Source organism: Anser brachyrhynchus, assembly GCF_964034855.1.
Source record: "Anser brachyrhynchus genome assembly, chromosome: 20".
Taxonomy (NCBI): Eukaryota; Metazoa; Chordata; class Aves; order Anseriformes; family Anatidae; genus Anser; species Anser brachyrhynchus.
In genome coordinates this window covers 2,283,048-2,309,404 of record NC_137713.1, presented here as the reverse complement: position 1 = coordinate 2,309,404, position 26,357 = coordinate 2,283,048, and the positions used below count along the sequence as shown (strand labels likewise).

The 26,357-nt window shown below is 51.5% G+C and overlaps 1 protein-coding gene across 1 annotated transcript in view; it reads right to left on the bottom strand.

The window, feature by feature from the left end:
* Positions 1–26,357, bottom strand: part of ACACA (acetyl-CoA carboxylase alpha) — a 124,894-nt gene continuing 98,537 nt past the window's right edge. Inside the window, exons 48-56 of the mRNA XM_080563324.1 lie at positions 25,746–25,842; positions 23,064–23,160; positions 22,265–22,400; positions 16,595–16,772; positions 14,936–15,048; positions 7,567–7,721; positions 7,124–7,294; positions 3,752–3,888; positions 1–2,554 (exon numbers count right to left, since the gene is read on the bottom strand). Of these exons, the coding sequence (XP_080419450.1) occupies positions 2,428–2,554; positions 3,752–3,888; positions 7,124–7,294; positions 7,567–7,721; positions 14,936–15,048; positions 16,595–16,772; positions 22,265–22,400; positions 23,064–23,160; positions 25,746–25,842 (1,211 nt within the window). The 3' untranslated portion in view covers positions 1–2,427. The remainder of the gene's footprint in view (positions 2,555–3,751; positions 3,889–7,123; positions 7,295–7,566; positions 7,722–14,935; positions 15,049–16,594; positions 16,773–22,264; positions 22,401–23,063; positions 23,161–25,745; positions 25,843–26,357) is intronic.

Below are 26,357 nucleotides of genomic sequence, written 5' to 3'. Positions count from 1 at the left end.
TGTAATTCATTCTTTTTATTAAAAGAAATTGAGGTAAGTGAAATACTTCAGCACCAGCAAGAACTGTATGTACCGAGGGTGGCTTCCCCGCAGCGCCTGCCCCGCCGCCCGGCTCGCTTCGGGCACCGCCCCGCACGCCTGCAGCACCCCGCGGCATCTGCTGGCACCGCACTCGGACCTCCACAGTGCTCCCAGGGCTAGAGCCAGGCTTCAACTTCCAACCAGCTCCGACGCTAACTACTGGCTGGTTTGTTTTGGAGCTACTTTACCCCCAAATTAAGTCGAGCCTGCCCCAGTGCCTGTAACGCTGAGCTAGAGGGGCTCTGCTCTTGCCCAGACTTTGGCAGCTGCAGCTCCCCCCAAGCACGGGGAACGGAGCTGTGGGCACCAGGACATTTCCCACTGACACCTGCAGACACCACGGCAATGCACCGGTCTGTGACAGCACCACGAAGGAAACGCCGGTGACAGCGGAGGAGCCCAACGAGACGTCCGTGCGCTGCGCTCGCCCACCCCGAGCAGTCCTGCCTGGCTGAGACATTCCCTGTCTGTCCTTTGTGTCCTGCTGCAGCCCAGGTTGGCCTAAGTAAAAGCATCTTTAGGGGGTTGTTCGGGGGGCTCTAGTGGAAAAAAAGAGTCTTTGAAATCAAACTAGGGTTCTAAACTATTAAGACGAGGCTAGTCCTTCAGATGACTCCAGGCACCATGGGCCGTGCTGCTGTGCGCTCTGGGGAGGAGAGCAGCCGCCCACGGTGCTGCACCTTGATTTTGCAAGAGCTCTCGCACCCCATGCGCAGAGGGGGTGCGCTGCAGCTCGGAAGGAAAGAGCACAGGTGTGAGGCACTGGCATTGTAATTAATTCTCATAAAAACATCCCTTCTGATTCGTGCAATACTAAAAGCGGATTTGTAAAATCTGAAATACTTTTAAGACAATCATTGGTGTAAGCTCTCCAACATTACTTTTTACAGACTTCCTGCGTACCTGATCTTTTATTATGGTCAGGAGGCCCTTGAAAATAAAAAAGTGTCGAGATTGGCAAAGGCCCCGGGGCAGTCTCGGTGGGCAGCCTGGCCCCGGGTGGCTCCGCACTTCCCTGCCCAACAGCGACTGTGGACCAACTGCGGGCCGTTCTGGCTGCACAGTGACCGCTGGAGCAGGTGAACGTGCCAGCTGGTGCTAAAGAACGTGATGACCAAGAAGTTACTTCTTTTTAATATTTCTGTCTTGTGTGAAGGATCTGGGTCCCTTCCCCAGCTGCCCATGAGGGCGACCCAGGGGTGCGGCCGGCGCTCACGCCAGCTCTGGGGCAGGGATGGGCACAGGAGAAAAGCTGCTCAGGTGCCTTGAACCGAATTTTCCTTTTGCAGTTCTAACCCCATTGTGTGTTTGACTCTGTCCCTTCCACTCCCTTACGCATCTGCTTTTTGCTTTGGCTGCCTACTCATATGAAAGGAATTCGCACTTAGATGAAGTATATGCAGAAGTGGGGCTGCCCCGTGTGTGTTACCCCTCAAAATGAGTAGGGAAGGCAGAGCAGAAATGGCTGAACAGCTGTGTTTTGGTCTCCTCTTTTATCTCCTCCTAGAAGGGCCTCTCACACACCTTAGTGACCCGTTCTAAAAGAATCGGGCACAAAGGCAAAGGGTTTGAGCCCGCAAAGCCCTGTCCTGCCACTTCCCCCGCTGGGGAGCAGCCCTGGGAAGCCCAGGAGCCTCAGGCACAGCATGGCCATGCGGCTTTCGATGCTGTTCTACTACCGAGTAACAAGACAGGCGTCTGGAATAAAAATCGCACTGGCTGACAGAGACAAGAGGGCTGACTCTGTGGCGGATGCCACTCGCCCACACGACACCACACAGGAGGATTTCCCAGCTCCAGGGACAAGGGGGGGCTCCCACCTGCACCCGAGGGTCCTGCCTGGCCTCGGCCCGCAGCGAACGCCCCCGGGGGGTGTCAGGGGTGTAACGTTGGCACGTGGCAGCACCCCGCGGCCGCTGCCAGGCCGGGTGTGATGAGAGAAGCGGGCAGGGGAACAGGGGCGTGCTCAGCCCCTGCTGGGCTATGCCAAGACCTCACGGTACCAGCGTACCCGTCATTGCCTGGCTGTGGTTTTGTTGAACAGCTAACTGATGCATTGGTCCAGTCACACTTTGTTAAATAAATAAGGTACAGTTAGACAGCTGTAACTCAATTCCGCAGGCGCTTGTGTTTATACATTTTCCTCGTGTCTGTGGCCAAAGAACACACTTCCTCTGGCCAGTCTGATTTGAAAAAATAAAAATGTCACTCTTCCAGCATTTCCCTGAGCCTCCCCGTCTCGGTACAGTGGTCGCAGTCGAGCAGACAAAGGGCAATTCTGAGCTTTTTTTTTTTTTTTTTTCCTCCACTGTACCGGGCAGGGGGGAGTACGGGAAATCGATGCTCTTACGTTGAAGAAGGCGAGTCCATTGTGGAGAGGATCCGCACGATCTCCGCTCGCTGGGTGGGTGATATATGCTGGGTCATGTGCACGATCGAATCCATGGCAACCTCCGGGTTGGCCTGGACCAGGCTGGAAAGAGGCAAGAGTTAAGTGACGGCAGCCCTGGCCCTCGCACCGGAGCGCGTCCGACAGCTCCCCGTCAGGGAGGACTGAAATATGGGGTCTTTAAGAGAGAGCTGCCGCGGCAGCAGGCACTTGTGTTAACTGACTGCGAGCCGTGCGGGCTCCGAGGGCCTTCGCGCCGATCAATGCGCTGGTGGCAGAGCTCGGATGTGCGGAGGCTGAAATCCCCATGGGGCTGGGCCGGGCCCACCCAGGGCAGCAGGGGAGGTGCGGGGAGGGCAGGAGCGAGCCCTGGTGCCACCAGCAGCGCATTCAGAGGCTGCTGAGGGCGCTCCCATCGCCCCCTCCCAGACATCAGGAGCCGTGCCTTCTGCAGCACGGGTGGAGAGCCCGCTGGAAACGCGTGCATGGGATGTCCTGCCTAGCCAGAGGGACAGGCAAACCGCAGGAACCGCACCAGGTCGGTGCCCTCCGGCTCTGCGCTCCAGGACGCAAAGCTGAGAGACCTCCAGTCTAAGACATAAAAATTATCAGAATTAGATCTCTTCAGGTCTAGCAGTGTTTGGCTCACGAGGCAGGATGAGTGTCTGCAAACGCGAACAGGAACTCGGACAGGCAGGAGGGATGGATTGTCTGCCGCTGTGTTAGTATCAGGGGGTTTATTTGCTATAGCTCTGAGCAATAATCAAAAGGAACCGGGCATTTTACGACACTGAGCACAGAAGCAGCTAGCTTGTCTGCAAAGGCTAGGGCTGGAAAAAATAAAGGGATGAAAACTAAGGGTTTTCTGGCCGTGTGTGGTCAATGCCCCACTTTGACGGCCGTAGCACAGCTCAGAGATTTGCTTTCTCTCCTTGCTTCACGCAGTATGTGGCCCTCCAAAATATGTGACCTCCTACCAACTAATAATTTTCCATTATCTGTCTCAAATGGAGAAAGACACATTGGCAGTGAAATTTCTGTGCCCTGGATCTTCACGGCTCTCGTTTTAGGGAAGGGCAGAGCATGGCCAGGGAGGTTTGGGTGCTGCTGGAGTAGAGCCCCGCTCTGGTGTCTTTTTGCTCATTTGCTCCGCTCATTTTGCTCAAGGCACCCGCCCTGGCAGGAGCTCTCCAGACCAGGCAGAGCCCACAAGATGTAGATTTTGTACAAAAAATTTCGCAGTAGCTCCCGCAGCGGTGCCGGGCCGCACGGTTGGCTTACCTCCGTATCTGCTTGAGGATGTAGTCCCTGGAGATGTACTTGATGTTTTCATCCACAACAGAGCGAACGCCTTCCTCTTCCGTTAGCTGCTTTTCCAGCCACTCCACCAGGTCCTTGTTACTGTCCCACAGGTACGCCTGTGAACAAACCGCAAGTGTCACCGCGGGTCCCAGCGCCCGCCCCAAGTCCCGTGGGCCCACCGCTGACTGCGGGCACCCGCTCCCCATGTGCCGCTCCTGGAAGTTAACCCAATTCCTGGCAGCCTTGGGACAGCCCTCAGTATTTTTTCCACTGTGCTTGGCTGTTATAAACACAACTACCAACTAGCAGAAGTCACAAGACGATTCATTTCTTCTGCATCTCCTCCTGGCTACCACCGAATCGCTGCCCGAGCCGCGAGGGATGCCCCTGAGCTGTCCCTGCCAAGAAGCCAGATTCCGAAAGGCCACAGCCAGATGCCCCGCGGGGAGGGCAGGGTGAGCCGGGGGCACAGCTGAGCAGGGCCTCTCCTGGTGCTGAGCCGTCCCAGGACCCGAGTCCCTGCTGCCGGGAGGCTGAGGCGGTGTCAGCGCACGGCAGCGCGCGGGATCCACGACCCAGCCCGGACACCCACAGCCCTGCCTGAAGGAGGTCGCTGCGTCCGCAGCCCCGAGAGGCCTTGGCAACAAAACCCATTTTTAATTTTGCAAGATCATTTCACCTGATATTTGCTAGGTAGCTGACTACATAATAATTCAGGAGTGTGTTAGATGCCTAATAGCCTTCTCGCTCCTCTCTTCTCCTCTCATTTTCTTTACAAATCATTTAAGAATCGTTTTGTTAATGGTTTCCGGAAAAGCAAGTACCACCATTAGCACTCATTCATATTTATGTCATTTTATTTGGGTAATTAAACACAAAGCTCGTCATTTAAAGGTGCACTATCCTTCTCTGTTATCACTAACGAAGTCAAAGTCAGAATGACAATGAGCTCGATGCGGTAATTCAGGAGGTGGCTCTGGGCCTGGCTGAGCGGAGCGGGCAGCCGCCCCGCACCGCGCTCGGTCCTGCCAGCCGCGGGGCAGGGAGCTGGTGGCACACGATGGACGTTTGCACCCGAAGGTGAAGCCTCAGCACAGGAGGTCCGAGCGCCTGTGAAAGCCTGGGGCACCCTTGGGGCGGCAGCAGCAAGCCAGCAAAACGCTTTCACTGCAGGAAATCCCGTGGCCGTGCCACCAGCACCCCACAGCTGACTTCCCTCAGCCTTGCCAATACCGGAGAGGAGCGCAAAGACGGTATTGGCACTAACGACCCGTTGTTTAATTATCACCCCCTCGCTGCTGACCTTTTATCTATGTACTTAATTACCAGTTCCCGTAGTCCAGGAACTTTTTTTCCCTCTTTCCCAGGACTCTCACAAGAAACGCTCGCTCGGTGCTGACAAAGCTGCTGCTACACCCGCGGGGAGCTCCTGTGCCGTGGCGAGGGGCCCTCACGCAGACCCTGCTCCGGCCCCGGTGCGGGTCCTGCCCGACGTGCTGCACAGGTACCGGCTGAAGCAGAGGCCGAGCCCGGTGCTCGCAGCGATCTGGCAGCAGCAGCAGCAGCAGCAGCGGCAGCCTCATGGCACGGGCCCGGCAGGGAGACAGGCGGCCCCCGCAGGCTGCCCCCCGTGAGGCAGGATGCGTCCTTTTCAGCAGGAAGATGCTCCCCGGGTACCAGGCTGAGGCTCTGGCCCGACACTCCCACCAGGTGTTTGGGTTTTTTTTTCCTTACAAATTATGTATATGACTGTCTTAAAACGGTGATGTCACGTCAGGCTCACGATTTTGCTTATTTCATTGTTTTTTTCTTCTTATTATTTTAAACTCGTTAGTTTTTCCTCCTTGCTTCTGCCCCTAGACATGCCAGCGATGCTCCCTGCATACAAAGTAGGGCACTTAGGAAGATTTCAGGGAAGGGAAAAAAAAACACCAAGAAGCTGCCTTACGGTTGCAGACCTGCGTAAAGCTAGATTTACCCAAGAATCCCAAAGCTTTTACTTTAGGAGAATATTTAATACTCTTATTAATCATTTTTAATCCGTTTGCTTTTAATTAAGAAACAGCATGATGCTTTCCTATCAACATATGCCAGGGAGCAGATTAATTGTGGCTTAAGATAACTCTCCTTGATTGGTGTAATGTATTAGCTAACGAGATGCCCGCTTTTAAAGACGCTCAGACACTACCTTGGAAAGCCTGCTGCCCTCCAGAGAGCACTTCCCCCCCTTTTCTGGAACCCCTGAGTGTTTGTGACTTTAAAAATAAAATAAAATGAAATAAAGAACTCAGATTGGAGGACTGTGACAAAAACAACCTAAGAGCCACGACAGAGATTGCTCTTCAGAGATTGCCAGCTTCAGAGTTGGAGCGCAATTAAAAGAGAAATCCTCTACACAGCCATCAGCCGAGGACGGTGCCGAGGCGACCCCCCCATCCCCAAACCACAGCAGTTACATCTGGCAGCGAATTTGTGCCCCTGCCTTTGATGGCACACGGCTCCACGTGGCCTTAAAGCCCTGCACAGCCCGGGGGACTCAGGGGCTCCTGTGGGCTGGGACGTGGTGACGGTCACCGACTGCCGGGTGCGTGCGAGCTGAGTTCAGGGCCCAGGGAAAGGGGAGGAAGGTGAGGCCAACCCCAAGGAAGAGGGACAGCGGGGACACAGCCCGCTCAGCAAGCAGCAGGACAGGACGGCTCCATGGTTTGGCTCCTTGCTGCTGCCCCGAGACCTGACCGAAATGCCCCCTGCAGGAACGGAACATCTGCCCGACAGAACTGCAGCACAGCAACCCCCTCCTCCCTTCCCAGCATCAGTGGGTAGTGCAGGATTTAGGATATTATTCAGTATAAAAGAATAATTAAAAAATAATAACAACCCTGCTTTCACAACACAGGATCCCGAGGGCCGCAGGGACTGGTCTCCACAGCTGGGGGAGCTCGTTCCCCCCGCCTCTGCGAGCGCTCGCAGCTCTGCAGTGATATTTCAGGCACGCCGTGCGCAGACACCGGGAGACGGAGATGTTCAGGGGGGTGTGCACAGCGTGTCCTGAGGCTGCTGGGATTCCTGCTGCCAGTTCTGCCAGGCAGCAGCACCTCTGCGCAGCCTCCTTCCTAGGGCCTCCTCCCTTGCTTTGCTGAGACAGCTGTTCGTCTTTTCAAGACGCTCAGGTTTTCATACCAGTGGTGCTACGTGCTTGTGAAAAGCCTATTGAGCTGAGTGTACTTGCTTTTCTGGCCTGATATAAAGTGTTCCCATAAAGCAGCTCATGACCGGCAACACCTGGGAGCACTTCACTGAACTCGCACCCAAGACAGACTGCTGCCTTGGTGAAGCTGCATTTTCTCTTACCTTTACCGTCCCTTCGACTTCCACAAACCAGCGTCTCAGCATAGCCTGGATCTGCCCATCGGTCAGCTCAGGGTTGGCATCGTGGATCTTCTTTTTGACCACGTCCTCCAGAAGAAGACGTCTCAGCCTCCAGTAGAAGAAGGTACGAGAAGTTTTCCAGTCTAGAATGTCCTGCCCGAGACATAGGTGGAGAAGGAGAAAATGAGCGAGGGACGTTTACACGGAGAAACGCAGACGCCTTGCTCCCCACAGGAAGGAAAGGTGTGCGCTCGTGACACACTCAGTTGTGTCACTCGCACAGGAGAAATACACAGACCCCCGTGTCTGAGCCAGCTCACTGGGGCCGAGGTTTGTTTGTAGCCCCACGGGACACCGAGTTCCTCTGAGCCTGCTGCCTCCCCCAGCAGCTTGCCCCGACCCGGGACGAGCTCCGTGGCACTCACAGTTATGGCACCCTTCTCCTGCATGCGGCCGGGCGTGTCGTGCAAGTCGGCGAACTGCATGGCGACCTGGTGGTAAATGGGGATCAGGAACTCCTCCCGCTCCTTCAGCTTCGTCTCCAGATCCTTTCGGTCCCCAGGGCTCAGCTCAGGGGTACCTGCAACAGGCACAGCCGCACGTCAGGGGCCTTCGGCAGGTCAGAGCCAGGGCTGTACAGACGGCTGCTGACAGCCCAGAGGGAGAAGGGAGGTTCCTCCCCTTCCTGCACTCAAGCAAAACCCAGGCTGCTCTGGCCAGGACGAACGCCGGCCCATCAGCTGGAGGCCACGCCAAGCAGCCTCGAGTTAAACCCCAGTGCTCCAGCCCAGCTCCCCTGCCAGCCACGTTCAGGCAGCAGCTCCAAAGGAGGTTTCACCATGGAAACTCATTCCATTTAAATGCCAATGAGTTGAGCCGTCAATTAAGCGACAGATTTACAGGACTCACTCCTAAAAAGGATGATGTCCCACACACCGCTCCCTTAAGCGAGGACCACGGGCGCTGTGAAGCCACGCACACAGCGGCGCGTCGTCCGGCCGGCCGGTCGCTGCCCAGCCCACAAACGCAGCGGGACCTCGTGTCCTCCCCGAGCTCCTCTTCCCCGTCAGAGGAGGTGGGAACAGCAGACGGATGCACGGACAGACACACGGACACACCCCAACACGCTTCCAAGTCCCAGGCCAGCCGCGCACCGCTGCTTCCAGGCAAAGCCATGTTTTTACGTACCTACCAATACAAATGTCGCCTCACCTTTCAGGTGCTAGTAAGAAGGTTTTAATTAAGAGCAGCTACTCTTACAGCCTTCAGAATAAAGAATTATAGGTATTTATCCCCGTTAAACCACAGGTTCCTACATCCCCCCGTTCCAAGCCAGCACCGCTCGTGTATTGCCTCTCTGCCACGCACACGGTGTACAGTCAAAGCAGCCAGGCCCAGTAATGATTTAGGTGAGATTAACAAATATGTCAATGTCTATTTTCTGCTTAATTTAAAAGCAGCGTCTATAAAGATTTTTGACTTCTGAACCCTGTTCTCCTGAAAGAAAGAAGGTAACAATGAGGAGGGGGGATAAAGAGTGATTATCCCATCATCGATCGTTTGTCAGGAGCATTTCTTATTCACTGGACTATTGTAAAAAGCTAAGCTCTCGATCAATCCTGTAAGCCCCCTGTACAATTAAATATCTTGGAATGGTTTTCTTTCTTTTCTAGTCAGATCTTGAGGCCTCAGGGTTTTTTTCAAAAAGCTGGGGCTTTATTTATTTATTTCTGGGGAAAAGAAGTCTCCTTCCACAAATCTTACCCTGGCAAGATGAGGGGAGTTAAAATATGGGATTCCTTTGCTCTAAAGGTACTGGACAGTTAATGAAACTGTTAAAGTTTAAATCATAGGAACATTATAGACCTCCGGGTATGGATCGGCCGCTAATCAATAGGGAAACAAAGGGAGCAGCGCTCTGCAGCGACCACCTGGCAATGCAGACGCGAAGTGAGCGGGCTCCGGCACGCGGGTGGGGCCGGCAGGTGAGACGTGACGGCAATTCCAAGGAAGGAAGAACACGAGCGACCTTCCGAACTTGGCAGGCAGCGCAGGACACTTTCTAAGACGGCACTCTGAGCGCCATAAAATATCACATTTGTCTTGGATCGAGCTTTGCTCCGCAGTCACCAGGTTGTCTGCAGCTATACAGGGCGCCGGGCGGATCGCAGCCACCGGCACCGTCGGAAGGGGCCGGGTAGGGGCCTCGCCCCGCTCCCAGCACCTGCAAAGCCCCAAAAGCCCAACCACCGTGGGGAACGTACCAAGACCTCTTCATTCTGTGTCTCTTCGAGCCCCTTCTGAGGTCAGAGGAGCAACGTCCAGGACCCTGCTGGGAAAAGGGGTCTTGCCGAAATGCCCTTCACCCTCCAGAAGCTCCTCATGAACAACAGGCGAGGGATCCGTCCTTGCTGACGCCCTCCGCTCAAACACAGCTGGTCAAACCAACAAAACCCGGTGTAAACCCACCCACATGGATTATTTAACCTAAAACATTCCCCAGCTGCCAGCCTCCGCTGTCTGCCAGGCGTGACACCGAGGTCTCCCCGTCCCCAGCCGGTGCGATCTGGCCTCCCGGGACCCAAACACTTCCCTCCCGCTCCTGCAGCCCGTGACTGTCCCCAGCCAATTTATGCTCCTCTCCGAAAGTTAAGGGCAAGCATCGCGGTGGAGAAAGCAACACCTAAACTATTTTGATTTGTGCCCCACTGAACAAAAAACCTCGTCGGGGTAAGCACCCTCCCGCCCGCCCCGCGCACGGTGGCAGCTCCAGCGCTGCGACGGGCGCGCTGCCTTTAATAAAGTCCCTGCCAGATGGAAATGGCTCAGCAGGCCCATGAATCACGGCTTCCCATAACGTTTAGTAGCAAAGTGCTTTTTTTTAAATATGACCAGTTTAACAGGTTAGACAAAATGACTTCAAGAAATGTTATTGTAGGTTCCCTCTGATTGCAGAAAGCCAGGCGGCTTCTGAATCAATTTGATGGTTTATGGTTTCGAAGCTGTTAAAATGTGGGATTTTCTCCCTCACCCTCGGCACACAGCCTCAGCGTGGCAAAGCATTTACTCGTCCGTTTTCCTGCCTCTTCCTCAAACACGCCCTCGAGGATCTGGGCAGACACCCAGCACCGAGGCCCCTGACCCAGGCGATCTGCAGCGGTCCCCACGCCGAGAGCCGGGCAATACAAACACTGCTAGCTCTGCAGCCTACAAAGGGGCATTAACAGGGACTGGTTAGTGCAACGGTACAAGTATTACAGGTGAATTCGGGGACTTCTTTCCAAATAACACCAGCAGAGCCATCCGGTGACATAATTACATGTCAATTTTAACGCTGGTCAGGACCGTCCCGTCTGATTTCCACACCTGCAACAGCAGTCCCTCCGCCTGCACCTCACCTTCCTTCCCTCCGTTAGCACAGCTCCTGCTGACGAACGCAGCGACGGCAGCAGGAAGGTGCCGGCCCCAGGGTGCCTGGCCAGCACGGCTCCCGGCCGGGCACTGCTCGGGGGGGAGAGGGAAGGTCACCGAGAGCCACTCACATCCCAGAGAGACGGGCATTTTTGGACTGTGGCCTGTTTCTTTAAATGAGACTGCTTGTAATTGCTTCGCTAAATATTCAGGAGGATTTATGTTACGGAGGTGCACTATGAAATAGCAGTGAAGGTCACACATGCTCGTGGCACGGGCTTGAAATATCCTCGTTGAGCTGCACCGGGCGATGTTCTGCCCTGGTCCCTCCCGGCCCTTTGCTCCTCAGGCCTCGAGTTAGCAACAGAGCAAAGGGTCAAAGCGTGGCAGGTAAGTAATTCCCAAAAATTTGTATTTTGGGAGAATCATCGACAAGCCTCCTGGGAGGATACTGAAGATGCCAATTGTCACGGAGGAGCTGGCAGAAATCAGCACTTGTTCTTCTAGGCTCATGACTGTGAATTAACAACAATTTAAATGCAGCAGCACTTGCACACAGAAGCAGTTCCTGAAAATCAGCATCGCCTAGAAGACAAAAAGTTACAGCCGTGCTGACTGCATTCGTCCAGGACTCCATGAGAGATGGCATCGCAGCAGCAGCATTTTTCTTAGTCGCTGCTCAAGAAAACAAGCAGCGCTTTGATTAATTGCAACACCGAGCCAACAACCCACCCCCCAGAAAATAATTACTGGACTTTTGAACTGTAATCTACCTTGCCGAGCTAAAGCTGGGAGCGAAACGGGCCACGGGATGGAAGCTCTCAGCCCCTTGGGAAATGGGGCTGAGCGCAGGGCACTGGCAGCCACATCCTGGCCATGCAGGCTCGCCTCTGGTCCTGCGCCCCCGCAGGGAAGGCGAGGGCTGTCTGCAGCACCCGTGTCTGTGCAGGAAAACTGCGAGTGCTGCTGCTGGCGTGGAGCTGCGTGCTCCCTCCACGCACCCCGTACAACGCACACGGACGCACACAAAAGGGGCATTTCAAATAAAATCAGAGTTCCGTGCTAGCACACGGCCAACCTTCTCCTGGCGTCAGCTGAAGGGGATGTTCACACTGGCATCCCGTCGGCCAGGTGAACAAATAATTCCCTTTTACCATGCTAAATACCTGACAGAAGAAACGTGGTAACGTGGTATCCAGCCCTGCTCTACCAGGACCCATTTTGCCATTCCTTTTATTCCTATTCCACCAAATTCCTGCCTACGTTACCCCACACAACCGCTACATTACACGCCTGCGATCTGCACGGCAAACTGAATTCCTATCCCACTCCTAACTGCTTTACTCTAATTGTAACAAATAAGCAAAATAAAACTGGATCTCCATGTTCTTCCCAACGACGGCCTGCAGCTCGCATGGTTCCCGTGTCTGCAGGGGATCGCTGCTCACGCTGCTCACCTCCTCGGCGTGATGGGCAGGACAGGGGCCATCCTCTCCCCCTGCCCTTTGCTCGGCACGGCTCGCTGTTCCGCAATAGCACGGCTCTGAGTGACATTTTAATAAAACACGGGGCTAATAAACATTTCGGCGCTAGTGCCAGAGAATTGATAATGAACAGATTTATGTCAAATTATTCAATATCTGCCAGCCTTCCCTGCTCTCCCACTCCCCCGCTGTAGTCGAAAGCCAGTGGCTGGGGATGCCTCGAATGAGCAAGTCGCCGCTTCCCCACCCCTCCGCACCAGGCACATGCTTGTGAGCGTCCCCCTCTTCCCCACGATTCAGCAGCTCCGGGGAGGGATGACAGCCATTCAGGGGTTAAAGAGAGGCAGTGAACCCCCAGCTAATGAGTAAGAATTCAGCAGGCAGTGTAAGATAAATGGAGCTTTCTCTGCTTCTGCTGGAGTCAGCATGAACTGCGGCCCTGCGGCTTGTTTGTGGCAAATGGAGTGCGCGAAATATCAAAGGGCAGTGATCCAGAAGAAGACCGACTTTGACAAATTTTAAATTGGCCAGAAAGAAAACCAGCAAAAAAAAAAAATTATGCAATTCACTGTGTCCTGCAATCTTGGCTTTCCTGCTATGGTACGGAATTAGTGGCAAAACAACAGCAATGATCGCCCGATGTTGGGAGCAATTACGAGCCATCTAAGTGAGATGCTTATCAGTGACTGAAGCTTTTAGAGCTCTCTGTATGTACAGTTGTAAGTGACTTGCTCTTGTGTTGCAGTCATTTTAATTAAAGTGTATGGAGTTTGCTGGGAGTAATTACTCTGTAGAGGAGGAGAGGAGAAAAGCCTTGAACAGGCTCCTGCCTCCTCACATCGCCTGGCTTTGCATTTTTGAGACTCCCGGCACAAAACCGTTTCCCTTCCTTCTCCCCATCTCCATTTTTTGAGGTCCTGCGCGGTGTGGCTGGAGGCTGCTCCCAGGCGTCCTGCACCCGGCCCGGGCTAAGGGTCCCTGCACACGACAATAAATAAGCTCAAAATAAGCTCACGCTGCTCTGCTCTCCTACTTCCTCCACCGCCCCAGGACTTGAGCAGTCCAAGAGCCCTTCTCGCCAGCAGCTCTGTGCTCTGGGGCCAGGACTTGTGCTGCCGCTGTGCCACAGAAGACACCAGCCTCCCGTGGGGGCAGCAGGCTGCTCTGTCGGTCGGCAGAGCCGCTGCTGCCCGTGGCAGGGTGAAGGGAAATGCTCCCAGGAACAGCACTCCGGCCGCTGTGCCGTTCCTCTGCACGGCCTGCAGCAGAAAGCCAGCGCGCTGCCTTCTCCAGGCACACACCAGGATCCTTCTTCCCCAGAAGCCTCCCGCAACTCAGCGGCAGCTCTTCCGTGTGGGATGCCAAGGTGCAGGAGAACGCCCCCAGAAGGCGGAGGGGGGGAACCTGACGTGGAGTAGTTGGGTGGCAGGTTTGGGTGGCAGCCTCAAACCGGCGGGGAAGCGCCCAGCAGCACGCCCACCGGGACCTGCCCCACCACCTGGTGCCGCCGCACCGTCTGTTTGCTTCCCAACGGACTCTGCCGAGCCTAACGTGGGCCAAAAGTGAGTTTTTGTGAAGACAACTTCCTTGCTGCAGCTACAAGCACTCAAACGTTTTTTCCATTCCACCAAACAGACACGGGAAGAACAACACGGCCACCTGGGTACTTGTGCCCACTCTCCCTAGCACCGTAACCCACACGAGCAAGATTTGAACGCAGATAAAACCACTGCCTCGTGCTGGTCTGCAAAACCCAAACACCTGCTAGCCTGCTTCTTGCCCAGAAAGCAATCAGCACGGTGAGAGAAAACAAAGAGATTTATAAAATACTATCAAAAAGAGAAAAAAAGTCTTTGATGCTATCGAAGACATCGGGAAGAACCTGACTTTCAGCAAGCACTCTGATTCTTACCACGCCAAGCACCCTTCACAATTATTATTCTCCTCCCAAGGCGTACCAGAATGCTTGTTTTGTATATAAATTGTTGCACTGCCATAAATTAAAAAAAAAAAAAGCCAAATAATAAAATGTAACTGCAGCAATAGAGACGATTTATCAGTCATTTGCAGAACACTTTTCCTCCTGAAGGATCCCAAAAGGCTTTATAAATTCAAACCATACCCACGTAGCATGCTTCCTCCACTACTAAAATGTAGTCAATTTTGGGAGTAAAAAGAGGCTCTGTAAGATGATACTCTTATAGTAAGAGCTAGTAAAGAACTATTTAAAGAGCCTATTCCCTTGGGAGAGCACACATCTGATATTAAGTGCATTTTGCTGAACGCTCTGTACTTTGGGCTGTTGGGTCCGTACCGGGTGTTGGGATTGTTTGGAATGAAAGGCGCAGCAATAACACAACACATGCAGGGACACCCTGGCTGCTGAGCACTGCAATTCACCCCGTGTTTTACTGAAGAGGTGAAGAATATCTTTATTTCTTTTCCTGAAACTGAAAAGCAGCAGACTTTGTTACTCAGAACTACCTCGGACACACAGTGACAGTCCAGCAGCCCAAAAATGTCTTTGGCCAAATCCTTAATTGTGCCAAATGACACCAGCTGAGGGTTTGGCCAAAAATTCCTGAAACAGAAACTAGAGCCAAGCAACTGTACTAAGTGTCTGTTGTAAGACCCAATCAATTAAAAAAAAATAAAATTCAGTTGACAAAGACACTCTCTATATAATTGCACACGCCCTAGGTACAGTATACGCACACAAACACCCTCTCTCTCTCACGTACATCCATGCAGCTTGTCTCATCTGGTTTTCTTCCCAAGTTAGATGACAGTAAATAAAAATTATCATGAATTTGATAAAATGCCTCAGTGCCCCTTTTTAAGGTCCATAAACACATTCATTAGCCCCCAGCTAACGGCCCGCCGCGCCGCGCAGACGTACCGAGGCGCTCCGCCAGGTGGATGTAGACGGGGTCCACTCGCCTCATTGTCTTCACCAGGTCTTTCCTGCGGAATTTGATTTCCACCGTCCCCTCCGGTTCCAGGATTCCTCCTCTGGTCAGCGACGGGAAAAGAGAAAAGAAAGGCACTTTCAGGTCATCGGACAAGGGGAAACACAAAATGGAATGGTTCAACGCTGTCTAGAGAGTAATGCAGAAAAAAGAAAAGGGGGGGAGGGAGACAAAACAAAGAGAAAGAGAGAACAAGAGAAAGCATCTTAGCTATTATTTATCCAGAGCCACAAATGCACGTGAGGCTTCGCAGAGCCATGTCTGTCCAACAGCACATAGTGCAGCCCAGTACAAGCAATGCTCTTGGCGGTCTCTTTCAAGCTGTGACCAGGAAGCTCTTTTGAAAGGTAGGTAAGCTTTGAGAAACAAACCAACTAACCAACCATCTCCATCAGAGACCTGCCCACTTCCCAGGTCACAGGCAGAGGAGCACGTGATTTGAAACTCAGGTTTGGTAAATAAAATCCCTTCAGCCTTTAACCGTGAGGACGGGAGGAACAAGGAGGAGGGAGGTCAGCGCCCCGGCTGTGGAGCAGCATCCGCGATGGGAATTATTGCAAATGCAACGGTGTGTAGGGCCAGGACGGCAGAGTCTGCAAAACAATCTCTTTCTTGGCTACCGGAGCTCAGGTCCAGTAGAGTCCAACTACAGCTCTGCCAGCCACACACTGCCCTTCACATCCCACCTGCTGGGAAGCTGCACCCGGATCTCAAAGGGGCGAGCTCACACGGCTGGCATCCCACAAAGGTACAGGGCAGAAGCAGGGGACGGGAGTAGAGAGCGAAGGAGGCATTCACCCCGGTGTTATCAGCACATCCTCTCCACTCCTACCGCCTCAGCAGGGCAAAATTGCTGGCAGCTGCACCATGGGGAAAAAAGGTGGCACGTGCAGGGGTGTGCTTCCAAGCAGTGCAGAAGGTACTAGAGAAAGGTTTCACCTGCCCCTACTTCTGGGAGGAGAATATGCCCAGGCACAGCGCTGGAATTGAGCACTGAGGGGTGACACTGACACAATAAAGCTATTTGCACTGTCAGGTGTTAGTTCATTTCCCATTTGCCTGGTTACTTCCACATCCTATGGCTGACCAGATTAAATACATTTAAACAAAGATCTAACATAGCTTCTGTTTTCCGTAGCACTCGTGGTGCCTCACTGCTCAGTGCTGTAACAAGCCCATGCCCACCTGCTCCTCCTCCGGACTGCTCCAAGTAAAACTGGCAATATTCACGCCATCCTTCTAGTTCAGCCTGCTCCTGGCTGCTACAGCTACACCAGGCAGGGCTGGCTTTTTCCCCCAAAATGATTCCGTATCTCCGTATTTTAGAGATTCTCAAAAATATTTTAAAAGCATGCTTCCCAGGGTTTGCTTGTAACGCTACATCCCGAACCGCTGGTAACGAGAACTTCACTTATGCGAGTTTTATTTCTTAAAAAAGTGACGCTACCCAACTGCCCGTCTGATAGACAGGGCAATGCTGAGGGGCTCTGAAGAGCACATTTCTGAGCACACTTCACTGACTGCTCCTCACTCAGCCAGGTAACCGTGCCTCAGAGCGGGTGGTTAGAGGCAGGACAGAGCGGCCGTACCTGCTCTCCCTGTCGGCGTACATCTCCATGTGACGAGGATTGATGGTCGGGTCCATCACAGCCCAGGATCCCCCTCTCAGCTCGCCCTGCGGCGGGATGTAAATGAGCACGGGCTGCCGATACTCCCGCAGGCCGTCCACGATGTAGGCACCAAACTTCAGCACTTGGTCGTACATGTCTGCGGAACAAGGGACAGCACCGGGAGTCACGGCATGTAAGCGCTTTAGGCCAGGCGTGGTCAGACCGAAGGAAAAACTACAATCGTTCAGCTCTCCTAACCACCTCCTCCTGCTGCCGTGCGGCAAGATCTGCTGGGGTCATCTGGGCCTGGGCAGGACGGGCCGGGAAGGGAGACGTTCCCACATCGGCCCTGCTCCCAGACGCCGTGTCTCTGGAGATGAGGCCTGGTGGTGGGAGCACAACCGCGTCTGTTCACAAAACACGGACCGCAGGGTCCTCAGGCCACCCCGGCCTGCTGCACACGGGTCTGTGAGAAGCCACCGCCTGCCCTCCGTGACAAGATTTCGGCCGGCAGGCAGCCAGGCCGGGCGCTGCTGTCCTTAGGGACGTGTAGCTGCCCGAGCTCGGCCTTCCCGCGGGACCTGCCCCGCGGCACGGCACGGCACGGCACGCCTCGTGGCGGCACACCTTGAGCACACCTGTATAAAAACCAGCGTGGGGAGGGTTCGGATGTGAAACAGTGCTCTTCTCTTCCGGCATTAAAATTTATCTTAGGCGCTTTGCTCAAAATTAATAAGAACAACTCCACTGTGTAAAGACAGCACGTTGAAAATACCAGCCCCAAAGGTGATTTACATAAAAGAGAAAAAAATGAAGGCAAAGAGAATTTAGACGAGATGATATAGTTTGTAATGGATGTGGTTTGTAATGGAAACAGGCAGCCTCGAATACATATATTTTGTTGCACATAATTATATTTAGAAGTATCGAATCAAATATATAAGAAATGAAAAATACTTATTAGGATTATCTAGTCTATCTCTTTGTCCTCACAGGACTGCATCCTATGTTCCTTTCCAGTGCTTTTTAAGGCCTTGGTTTAGAAATCCCAAACGACCAACTTTCCTACTTCTCCCGGGGCATTTGCACAGCCAAACAGAAGACATTTTCCCCAGCCTTCAGCCAAATTTCCCCTCCTTTCCCATCCCATTTAATTTCATATTGTTACTCCTTGCATCACCCTACATAACTTCTCCACTCCTCTGGGCTTGCTATAAATAGCCATAGCCTTTAAGTGTTTTTTTTCTCTTTTTTTCCCTTCTTTGACACACTATAGGTATTCCTTCCTCATATGTCTCCCAGGACAGCACCTTCTAACCCCTTTACCACATCTGATGTCCCTTGCTTAGCACCTCCCAACTTGTCTAACATTTTCTAGTCGTTGAAATAGCAATGCAGAGGGCAGAACTGTGTGGGTTGCATACGGCAACGCACGCAGGCTGGCCTTCAGTAACAGTCTTGGAAAGACAGACACTTTGATTCATCTACAAACCTTAAATCGCTTGAGAAAGCCACTGCTGGGGAAAAGAGGGACCCCAGCCAAGGTCCCCGTGTCATTTAACCCCCAGTTTAACATGAAGCACGAACACAGTTCAGCACCTAACTCTTTGGAAAATACACGCACACACTTATACATACAGTAATGGGACGGGGTATATGTAAAGTGTATTATGCATATTATATATATTTATGTATTAGTACCATAGGCACTGATGCACTCTCTCCGGTTCATTTGCAAGGTCATTGTCCGAGCACCCAAGAAGAGGAAACTCACATTATTTAAGGAATGCCAAATGCTGACGAGGAGAAGGACAACCTATTTCCTCTCATCGCGACTAAGAGCAAATTCTGGCAGAGACAGTGGGGACTGAGCACCAAACAAAACTCCAACCTCTTCATTTGTCCTGAGCAAAGAAAAAGACCTCAAAAGGGGTGACAAATTTATTACTAATTACACAATTATTTTATTATGTAGTGCTAGTAATAAACCACTTGAAGTACTTTCAGCTAATTCTAGTGTTAAGAAAATAATTGCTTGATTCAAATTATTTTAACGGAATTAATTCTTTACTAGACATTTTTTACTAGTGCTACATAATAAAATAATTGCGTAATTAGCAATACATTTTTCACTCCTGCCAAGGGTATATATTTTACTCAGGTTAAGTCTCGAAAAAAGAAGTGCTACTTGTTTGAACAAGGCAGAGCGAGGAGGAGCAGAGAAACTGGGAGAAACTTAATGCTTTCTGTGCACAGCTCCAAAGCCCCTTTGGGTTTACCAAGCCTGGCATGAGCACGGTCAGGGAAGTATTTCTGTGACTACAGTACTTTTGGGTCAGGCCGCAAGCTCTCCAGAAGCACGAGCTTTCCCACCATGCAGCCATGTACACAGTTACTCCTTCTGGGATCCTGCAGCGCAGCACTTGGTCTTCCTGGAACGCCCCAGCAGGCCGTGCTTAGTATTTTATTTGTGGATTTACACCACCGTCTGGATTCACTCACTTGCTCAGGTTTCCGCTGAGGCCAACAGAGCTGCTGCTGCGTTCCTGGGGGGCTATAGATGCACCTTCCTCCTTTCAGGTACGGCTGTAAACTGCTCTCCTCCTGGGGATCTCCCCTTTCCTTAAGGTAAAAGCTCCCACTATAACAGACACCTTTTGCCCGAACAATGAAGAGAGAACACCCTGACTGCTGCCGCCGAAGGTCCCCGTGGTGCCTCGCACAGCCCCACGCAGTGGAAGGTGCCGAGCTGCAGAGACGAGCCGAGGGCAGCGGCAGAGCATCCGCAGCAGGGCCCCTGACCTGTCTCGAGCATTAACCCCAGCCTGCTCTTCTGCAGGTTTTTCCCTCCTGCCATCTCAACCACTCAGTTTGCCCAACACTTACCACTTCAGCAAAGCGGGCGCTCTTAGAGCACATGCATTTTTGAAGGGTAAAATGTAAGTGTAGGGAAGAAGATCACAAAAACACCACCAAGGCAACTCAAGAGACCTGCCTTTAGACCCTGCACCAAACCACCAGAGCACACAACCTCCCTTACCCTATGAAGCATTTGCCATACGGTGATAATTACCTCTTGTTTGCAGTTTCGCTGTGCTCTCTACTCTTACACTGAAAAACTTGAGTGCTGCAGGTGGGGAACGGTGCCAGGTCCCAGAGGAGCTCACTGCTCTGTGCCTGTGCCGCCTGGGCAGCCTGGTGCCTCGGTAGGTGCAGGCTTTACAAAGCGTTCTTGCTGTAACTAACACACTTGCTGTGTTTAAAACAAAACCCAACCGCTCCATCGTCTTTTGTGCAGCAGAGAACAACACACGTCTAAAGAGCAGGCTGTCTGCACAACTCTTCTTGCAAGGAAGTTGCCAATGTCGAGATTGGAAAAATTAAAATTGACCCTGATATTTCCGGGCCAAATTTCAGCTCTGTACTAGTTTAAACCTGAGCCTAACGAAACGCTTGTAAGACAGAAATGCTGCCGAGATCCTCCAGGAAGGCCGGTGTTTGCCATCCAGCAGGGCGGGCTGTTCGCAGCACACGTTCCTGCCCTGTGTCTGCCTGCTCAGCTGCAGCGTGCATCAGCGCCTGCCACACGGAGACACGAAATCTGCTGGAAGCTGTTATCATTACACCGTGTGTGTAAGTATTGGCCGTCAGATGCATCAAGCATGCTAGAAAGGCTGCAGACAGCTTTTTGCATTTCCATAGTGTCGGGCAGCGTGCCCTGAACCTCCGAAGCTGGAGCGGATCTCATCAGCTTGGCTGGATTATCAGCTAGGACCTGAAGGTAAACACCAGGCACACACTGGCTGCAGACACATAACGGCCCTCATAAAGCCATTACATACAAGCAATACCGTCATTCACCATCCAGGTAATCAGAGATTTAAAACAGCCTTTTCATTCTGCTTAAATTTTTTTTTATTGTTATTTATAACCTGTCCCGGGAAAAAATAATAAGTAAAACATGAAAAACCAACTGCGAGTGACCCTGTAGCACAAGCAGCGCTGCAGTTTAATGTCGCGGGGATTTGCATGCTATCAAACTATTCATGCCGAGTCCAAGACCCTGGTGCTAATTTCCAGTAAATTTCACGCTTGATGTCTCCTCGTCGTGGGTCACTGCCGGTTCGCCTAAATAAACCACTTCCAAATGGCTCCTCCATCTAAATATTCAAGCCAGTTTTTATAATTTAATTTTGCATTATGCTGAATAGCCTTCCGGCCAGATAGAGCTCATTGGGGAAACCACCAGCACCATTGTGATATGCCTTTATTTATGTTAGTTATTTATTTATTTTACCGCTTGAATTAGACCTCCTAGGCCGACTAGTAAAGAGGGTTTTTTTTTTGCTTTCTTTTTTTTTTCCCCCCTCCGCTAATGTCAATTTTCAGCATAGCAAGAGCTGTCTCTAATCTTTTCCTACTCATTACACACAATTTTGGAGTCATTTTACCCACAGTGCAGTCGGCTCCTGGCAGTGTGTTTGTGTGCACTGAGGGGTGGCATAATTGTTTATTTTCCCTCCCTGCATAATCCCCAGCCAGCACTGAAACCAAAACTGCAAACAACTCCCCGAGGAACGTGGAGAGTGTCAGGAGAGACCGACGCTCGCTCTGGAGGCCCTTCAGCAGAAACCAAGATGCAGAAAATGCCCCGGCCAGCGCACAGACTGCGGTGCCCTGGTCTCTCCCTGCGCTGTGATGCCTCTCTCCTCCTCCTCCTGCCATGAGCTGGCGTGGAGCTAAGTGGGATGTGCCGTACAGCTATTAGCATCTTCACAAAAATCAGCACCTTCGCATCTTCTTTTCCACCCTGGGCTTCTAGTTCCAACTCCAAAGCTACACTCAGTTTTCGAGCAATGCTCCCCGCAAAGGCACTGGCAAAGCCGACAGATCTCACTACACAGTAAGGCAAAATAATTGTGGAACCACCAGGAATTCATTAATTAACCACCTTCCTGGTAAGCAGTGTGGCATGGAAAACCAGTCAAGATGAGAGTGCAGTAGCAGGACATGGAGCAGAAACCACCCTGACAGGTAACAGGCATTTTCCAGAGGAAAGAGTTTTGCAATCTGTTGCCACGTTCTGTCCCTGCATTCTGCATTTCTTCTTGTGCTGCTCATGAGACAGAGAGCAAGGTGGCCTTTATCACAACGCCAGCCTCCCCAGAGCAGGAACCTTTATTGTGTTAGAGGATCCGTAACTTTTCGTTGTGTTTGTTAAGCCACATGCAGGTAAAAGGCTGTAATCTTTTACTTATTTAAATTTTATAGTATCAATCTCACGTTCTTGGCACTTCGCACCATTTAAAGCAGAAATATGCGGTACAAAAATCTAACTGCCTGTATATTAACCGAGCAGTTTTATAACGGTTCAGTTCATATGAACAGCCACTACCACCACAGCCATCAACTGGGAGACAGTCCTTGATACACCCATGTTACAGGGCGCAACGTTATCAATAAGACCATATTTCCACCTGCTTCTGTGCCTCACCGCGTGCTCCCACCGCCCTCCTGGAGGCTGCTCCGTCCCCAGAGAACCATTTTGGGATGCCAAACCACGGCGGGGAACAGCAGCAGTGCTCTGAGGAGCAGGAGACAAGGCACGGTGCAGGACAACACCACGAGGGTACCCGAACTGCTGGTTACCTTTCATCCCCCCAGAGAAGCCTCTCCAGTTGGCAAAGACCATCAGGGGCAGCCCCTCTCTGTTGAAGTCGTTGATAGCCTGGGCCGTCTTAAAGGCCGAGTCAGGGAACCACACCTGGCCAGCCTGCTGGATTATCTGTGGGGACAAAAAGGATCATTAAGCCTTGAAACAATTCTGTTAGAATAAGAGTTGGCACAAAAATATAGGAACGGTTGCAGCAAGGGCTGCAATGTGGAACCAACAATGGGGAGTGCAGCACGTGAAGTGCTTAAGATCTGCTTTCCCAAGGAAAAATTGGGATAATCCTTCTGTCACCTACATCGACAGGAGTGTTACCGCTGATTTACCCAGGAAGAGATGATACGGGAAGCCTGACACTGTGACTGCTGCAAGAATGGGAAGGAGAGAGAGAAAAGGACAGGCATAGGAGAAGACCCAGAAGAGACGATGTAGGAGGTAGGGCCACAGCTGTGAAATCAGGCAGGAGAAAAGCAAAATGTCAAAGCAGCAAGAGCATGAAACAATCCGGTCACAGCAAGAGAACAGGGAAATGATTTTTGCTTGCCAGATCTCCCAGGCCCTACGCCCTGCATCGCAGCAGGCTCACAGCAGAGGTCGGACTGCTGGGGAAGGCGCCCCCCGAGCCAAGAGCCTCCAGCCACTGCCACGTACCGGCACCCACGCGAGGAGTGCCTGTATTTTTTGTGCCACCGCCGAGACCAAAAAATCCCACCAAAACAAACGCTCTTCTCACGTTTTCAAAGGACAAACAACCAAGTGAGCAGGCGTTCAACCTACCTTGGCCTCCGAGTCCAGGTTTGCGGGGTCGGCGGGGATACTCAGCTCCACTGTCCTCGTTTCTACAGCAACAACTCCTACAGGTATTCCTCCCAGCCTGCCAGCACCGAAACAAATCAAAATTCATACTTTTACTGTTACACAACTAGACCATTTTTCCAATTTGCATCAAAATACCCAAAAGAGACAAATAATGCATGCTAATGGAGGAGGGAGAAGCACTGTGGCCTCTTTGAAGCTTTTAGGCATGTGGCTGCATTGTTTCAGAGCTCAATGTATAGTTCTCAAAGCAAAGCCTGCTTCTGAACACTAACACACACCTCTCCACGAATTAAACAGAATAAACCGAAGCCTAAGCTTTGAATGAAACAGCCACAAATGCACCTCTCCCCACCCAGCATCACACAGATGTCGATGCTGTTGGTCTTACCCAGGACAAAAGCGAAGACCCAAGGCTTCCCAAGCCCTGCTTTTGCAGGCGCTGCCAGCTGATGAAACGCACCCGCGGGCCGCACGCCCAAGCAACGCAGGCGTCTCAGCCGTGCCAAACCTCTCCCGCCTACAAAACTCCCGGGTGGCTCAGCTGAAGGACGGGTAAAAGGGGAAAGGTTTGGGTTTGCCTGTCTGCCTCCCCGCTGCCCCTTGGCCGCTGGATGCTGCGAGGCGAGGTGGGGAGGTCGGCACCGGGGAGCCCCGGAGCTCCTCCCGCAGCACCCACGCGGCAGTCACCCGGCCCCGGTGACGGCCCTCGTCCCGGGCAGTCCCTGCAGGGCTGAGGAGCTCTCGGCAGCCACCGCGGGCTGGTGACACGCTGCAGGCAGACAGCGCGACACGGCCTGCGTGCACCAGGGGCTTGGAAATATTCCCATTCGCTATGATTAAGGGTCTGCCCAGAACCCCGTAATTGCAGAAGCCGTCTTAAATCGGTAACTTATAACTTGTGTATTAGGGCCCATGTGACCTAATAAAGAACATCTTTATCCAAGTATTACAGTTATTTATTGAACTTGAAAACAGCTCAAAACAACTTCTGTTTTCCATTATACTTCATATAAATTTTATCAGGCTAGCACATGAAGATGCTACATCTTGTTTTATAGTGTGTCCCTGGACAAGTTGCCATAGAATAATAAAAGACAATTTACAGCCAACAGCACACATATTCCAAACATACATACAAAAGATGAGTTTTGGCAGCACTTACAGTAACAATCCCAGAAGAATACATTCATATTTGTTTTTTCCAAGTGCCACTGCTTTTGAAAGAAGTCAGTTTCATTTGTATTCTATGTACTTGTGTGTGAGAGTCCAGAGCAACTCGGAATTTGTCAGAAGAAAGGAACTGCAAGTGAAGCCGAGCAGAGGCCTGGGCAGAGACCTTCTAGCTTTGCCAAATCACTGATTATTTTTTTACCTGGTGTACTTCTTAACCTAAAAGCCTTTAAATGGTTGGAGTATCTTGTGAGATAACACTTCGGTGTGGTACAGATGGCAGATAAAAATACCGAAGTGTATCAGAAGGGCACAGGAACACCCAAGGTTACGTGCTGCAACTAGGAGGGGAGCCAGCAGGTATTTTAGGCTCCTTTCAACAATGTATAAAGGCAGACAATATTCAGAGAGGAAAGGATCTCCAGGGGTAACAGCACGCAGACCCCTGGGACCAGCAGCACTCAGAGACAACATCTGAAGAAAAGAGCAACAGAGGGGCATGCTGCTGAGCACACCCCTGTATCTGGAAGCCTCTGTCAGAAACTATGCGGCCTTGCCTTGGAGTTAACGGAGCTCTTGATGGCCTTTTTAGAGATGTCCAGATGGACACAATCCTTGGAGATGTCACACATGAGCTCTAGAGAATGTCACAAGCATTGCTATTTCCCAGCACGAGCTCTGTCTCCCTCATTTTGGATGACTACGTAGAGCTGTGGCTTTATTAGAGTCCAAAAGAGAAACGGGAGCCTGCAGTGCCGAATATTCCGGGGTTACTTGTGCTACCAACGCAACGGAGCTAAGAGGCAGCACTGATTCACGGCTGCACTGGCTCGGAGCCTAGCTGGCCAGCCCTGTCGCGATGCGTCTCAGGAGCAGCCGTGTCTCGCCCTGTCTGCACTGAAACCTCTGGTAATCAAAGGCGGCATCACCTGGGACAGCCCGGTACTTTGGGCAGCTCCTGAGTTAGCTCAGGTCTCCGGAGCTGCACAGCTCATTAGGATCAGGCGTGGTGGGCGCTGGTTTGGAAAATGCTGCAAGTTATTCCATGCAAATCTCGATGTTCAGCTCTTCCTTTCCAGAGTTTCTTGCAATTTGTTCTAGTTTTAGCTGAACTTTTCTTGCAAGTCAAGTGTGACTGCAGAACAATAAACTGTGTAACACACCTTCAATTAACAGCTGCAAAAAGGCCTCAGTATGTGACCATGCACCTAGAGAAGCGGGTATTGTCTGCTATAATTTCTAACAATCTCTCTCTTTTTGGCTTTTGTGCACATTAGAGCTGTCACTTCCAAGCAAAACAGAAGAAATGATCAGTCCATGCTTCACTCACGCGGTAAAGAAGTAAAAGTAAGGCAACCAATTCAAGTAACGACTTATTTTTACTAGCAGTTTTGAAATGAGGTTCTGGAAGAATGCAAAGCGCGATGAAAACATGCTTCCCACAAACGTCTAAAATGTCTCAGCATTTACCTTGCTCTGCCAACCACAACTGTCTGGGCCCAGGGCTGCATGATCTCCAGGAAGGAGCCATTGTCAAAGAAACCACTCAGCCATTGTCCTTTTTGACCTGAAAGGGAGGGAAAAAAGGAAATATCAGATGAGGGAGGAGGAAAGGAAGGAAGAAGAGAGAACATAAAAGGACCAACTGAAACTTGTTTAGAATGCCAACTGGAGAACATGGAACTGTCTTTTTATTTATTTAGTTAGTTTTAAACAGATTATAATACAAGGGAACATTAGACAGCTGAGCGTTTGTCTGCCTTCAGCCATCATGTCTTATTTCATTTGCTAGTCTACATAAAGACAGTCATTTATCAGCAAAAGCATCATTTATTGTTAAACGATGGGGTTCGGATAGCAGAGGGACTTCGCATGCTTTTAAATAAATAGCTGCTTTTTTCGAGACGCAACAAACATTTGTCAAAAGGCAGCAAAGTCATTAAAGATGTTTTTCAAAATGCCTATTTCTGTCCTAAAACTTGGCTCACGTTTTTCTCTCGATTCTGCCTCATATTTCTTTTAACGAAAGAATGCTGAAGAAATTCAGGACCTAAATGTAAAAAGTCTGCGATACTTGAAAAC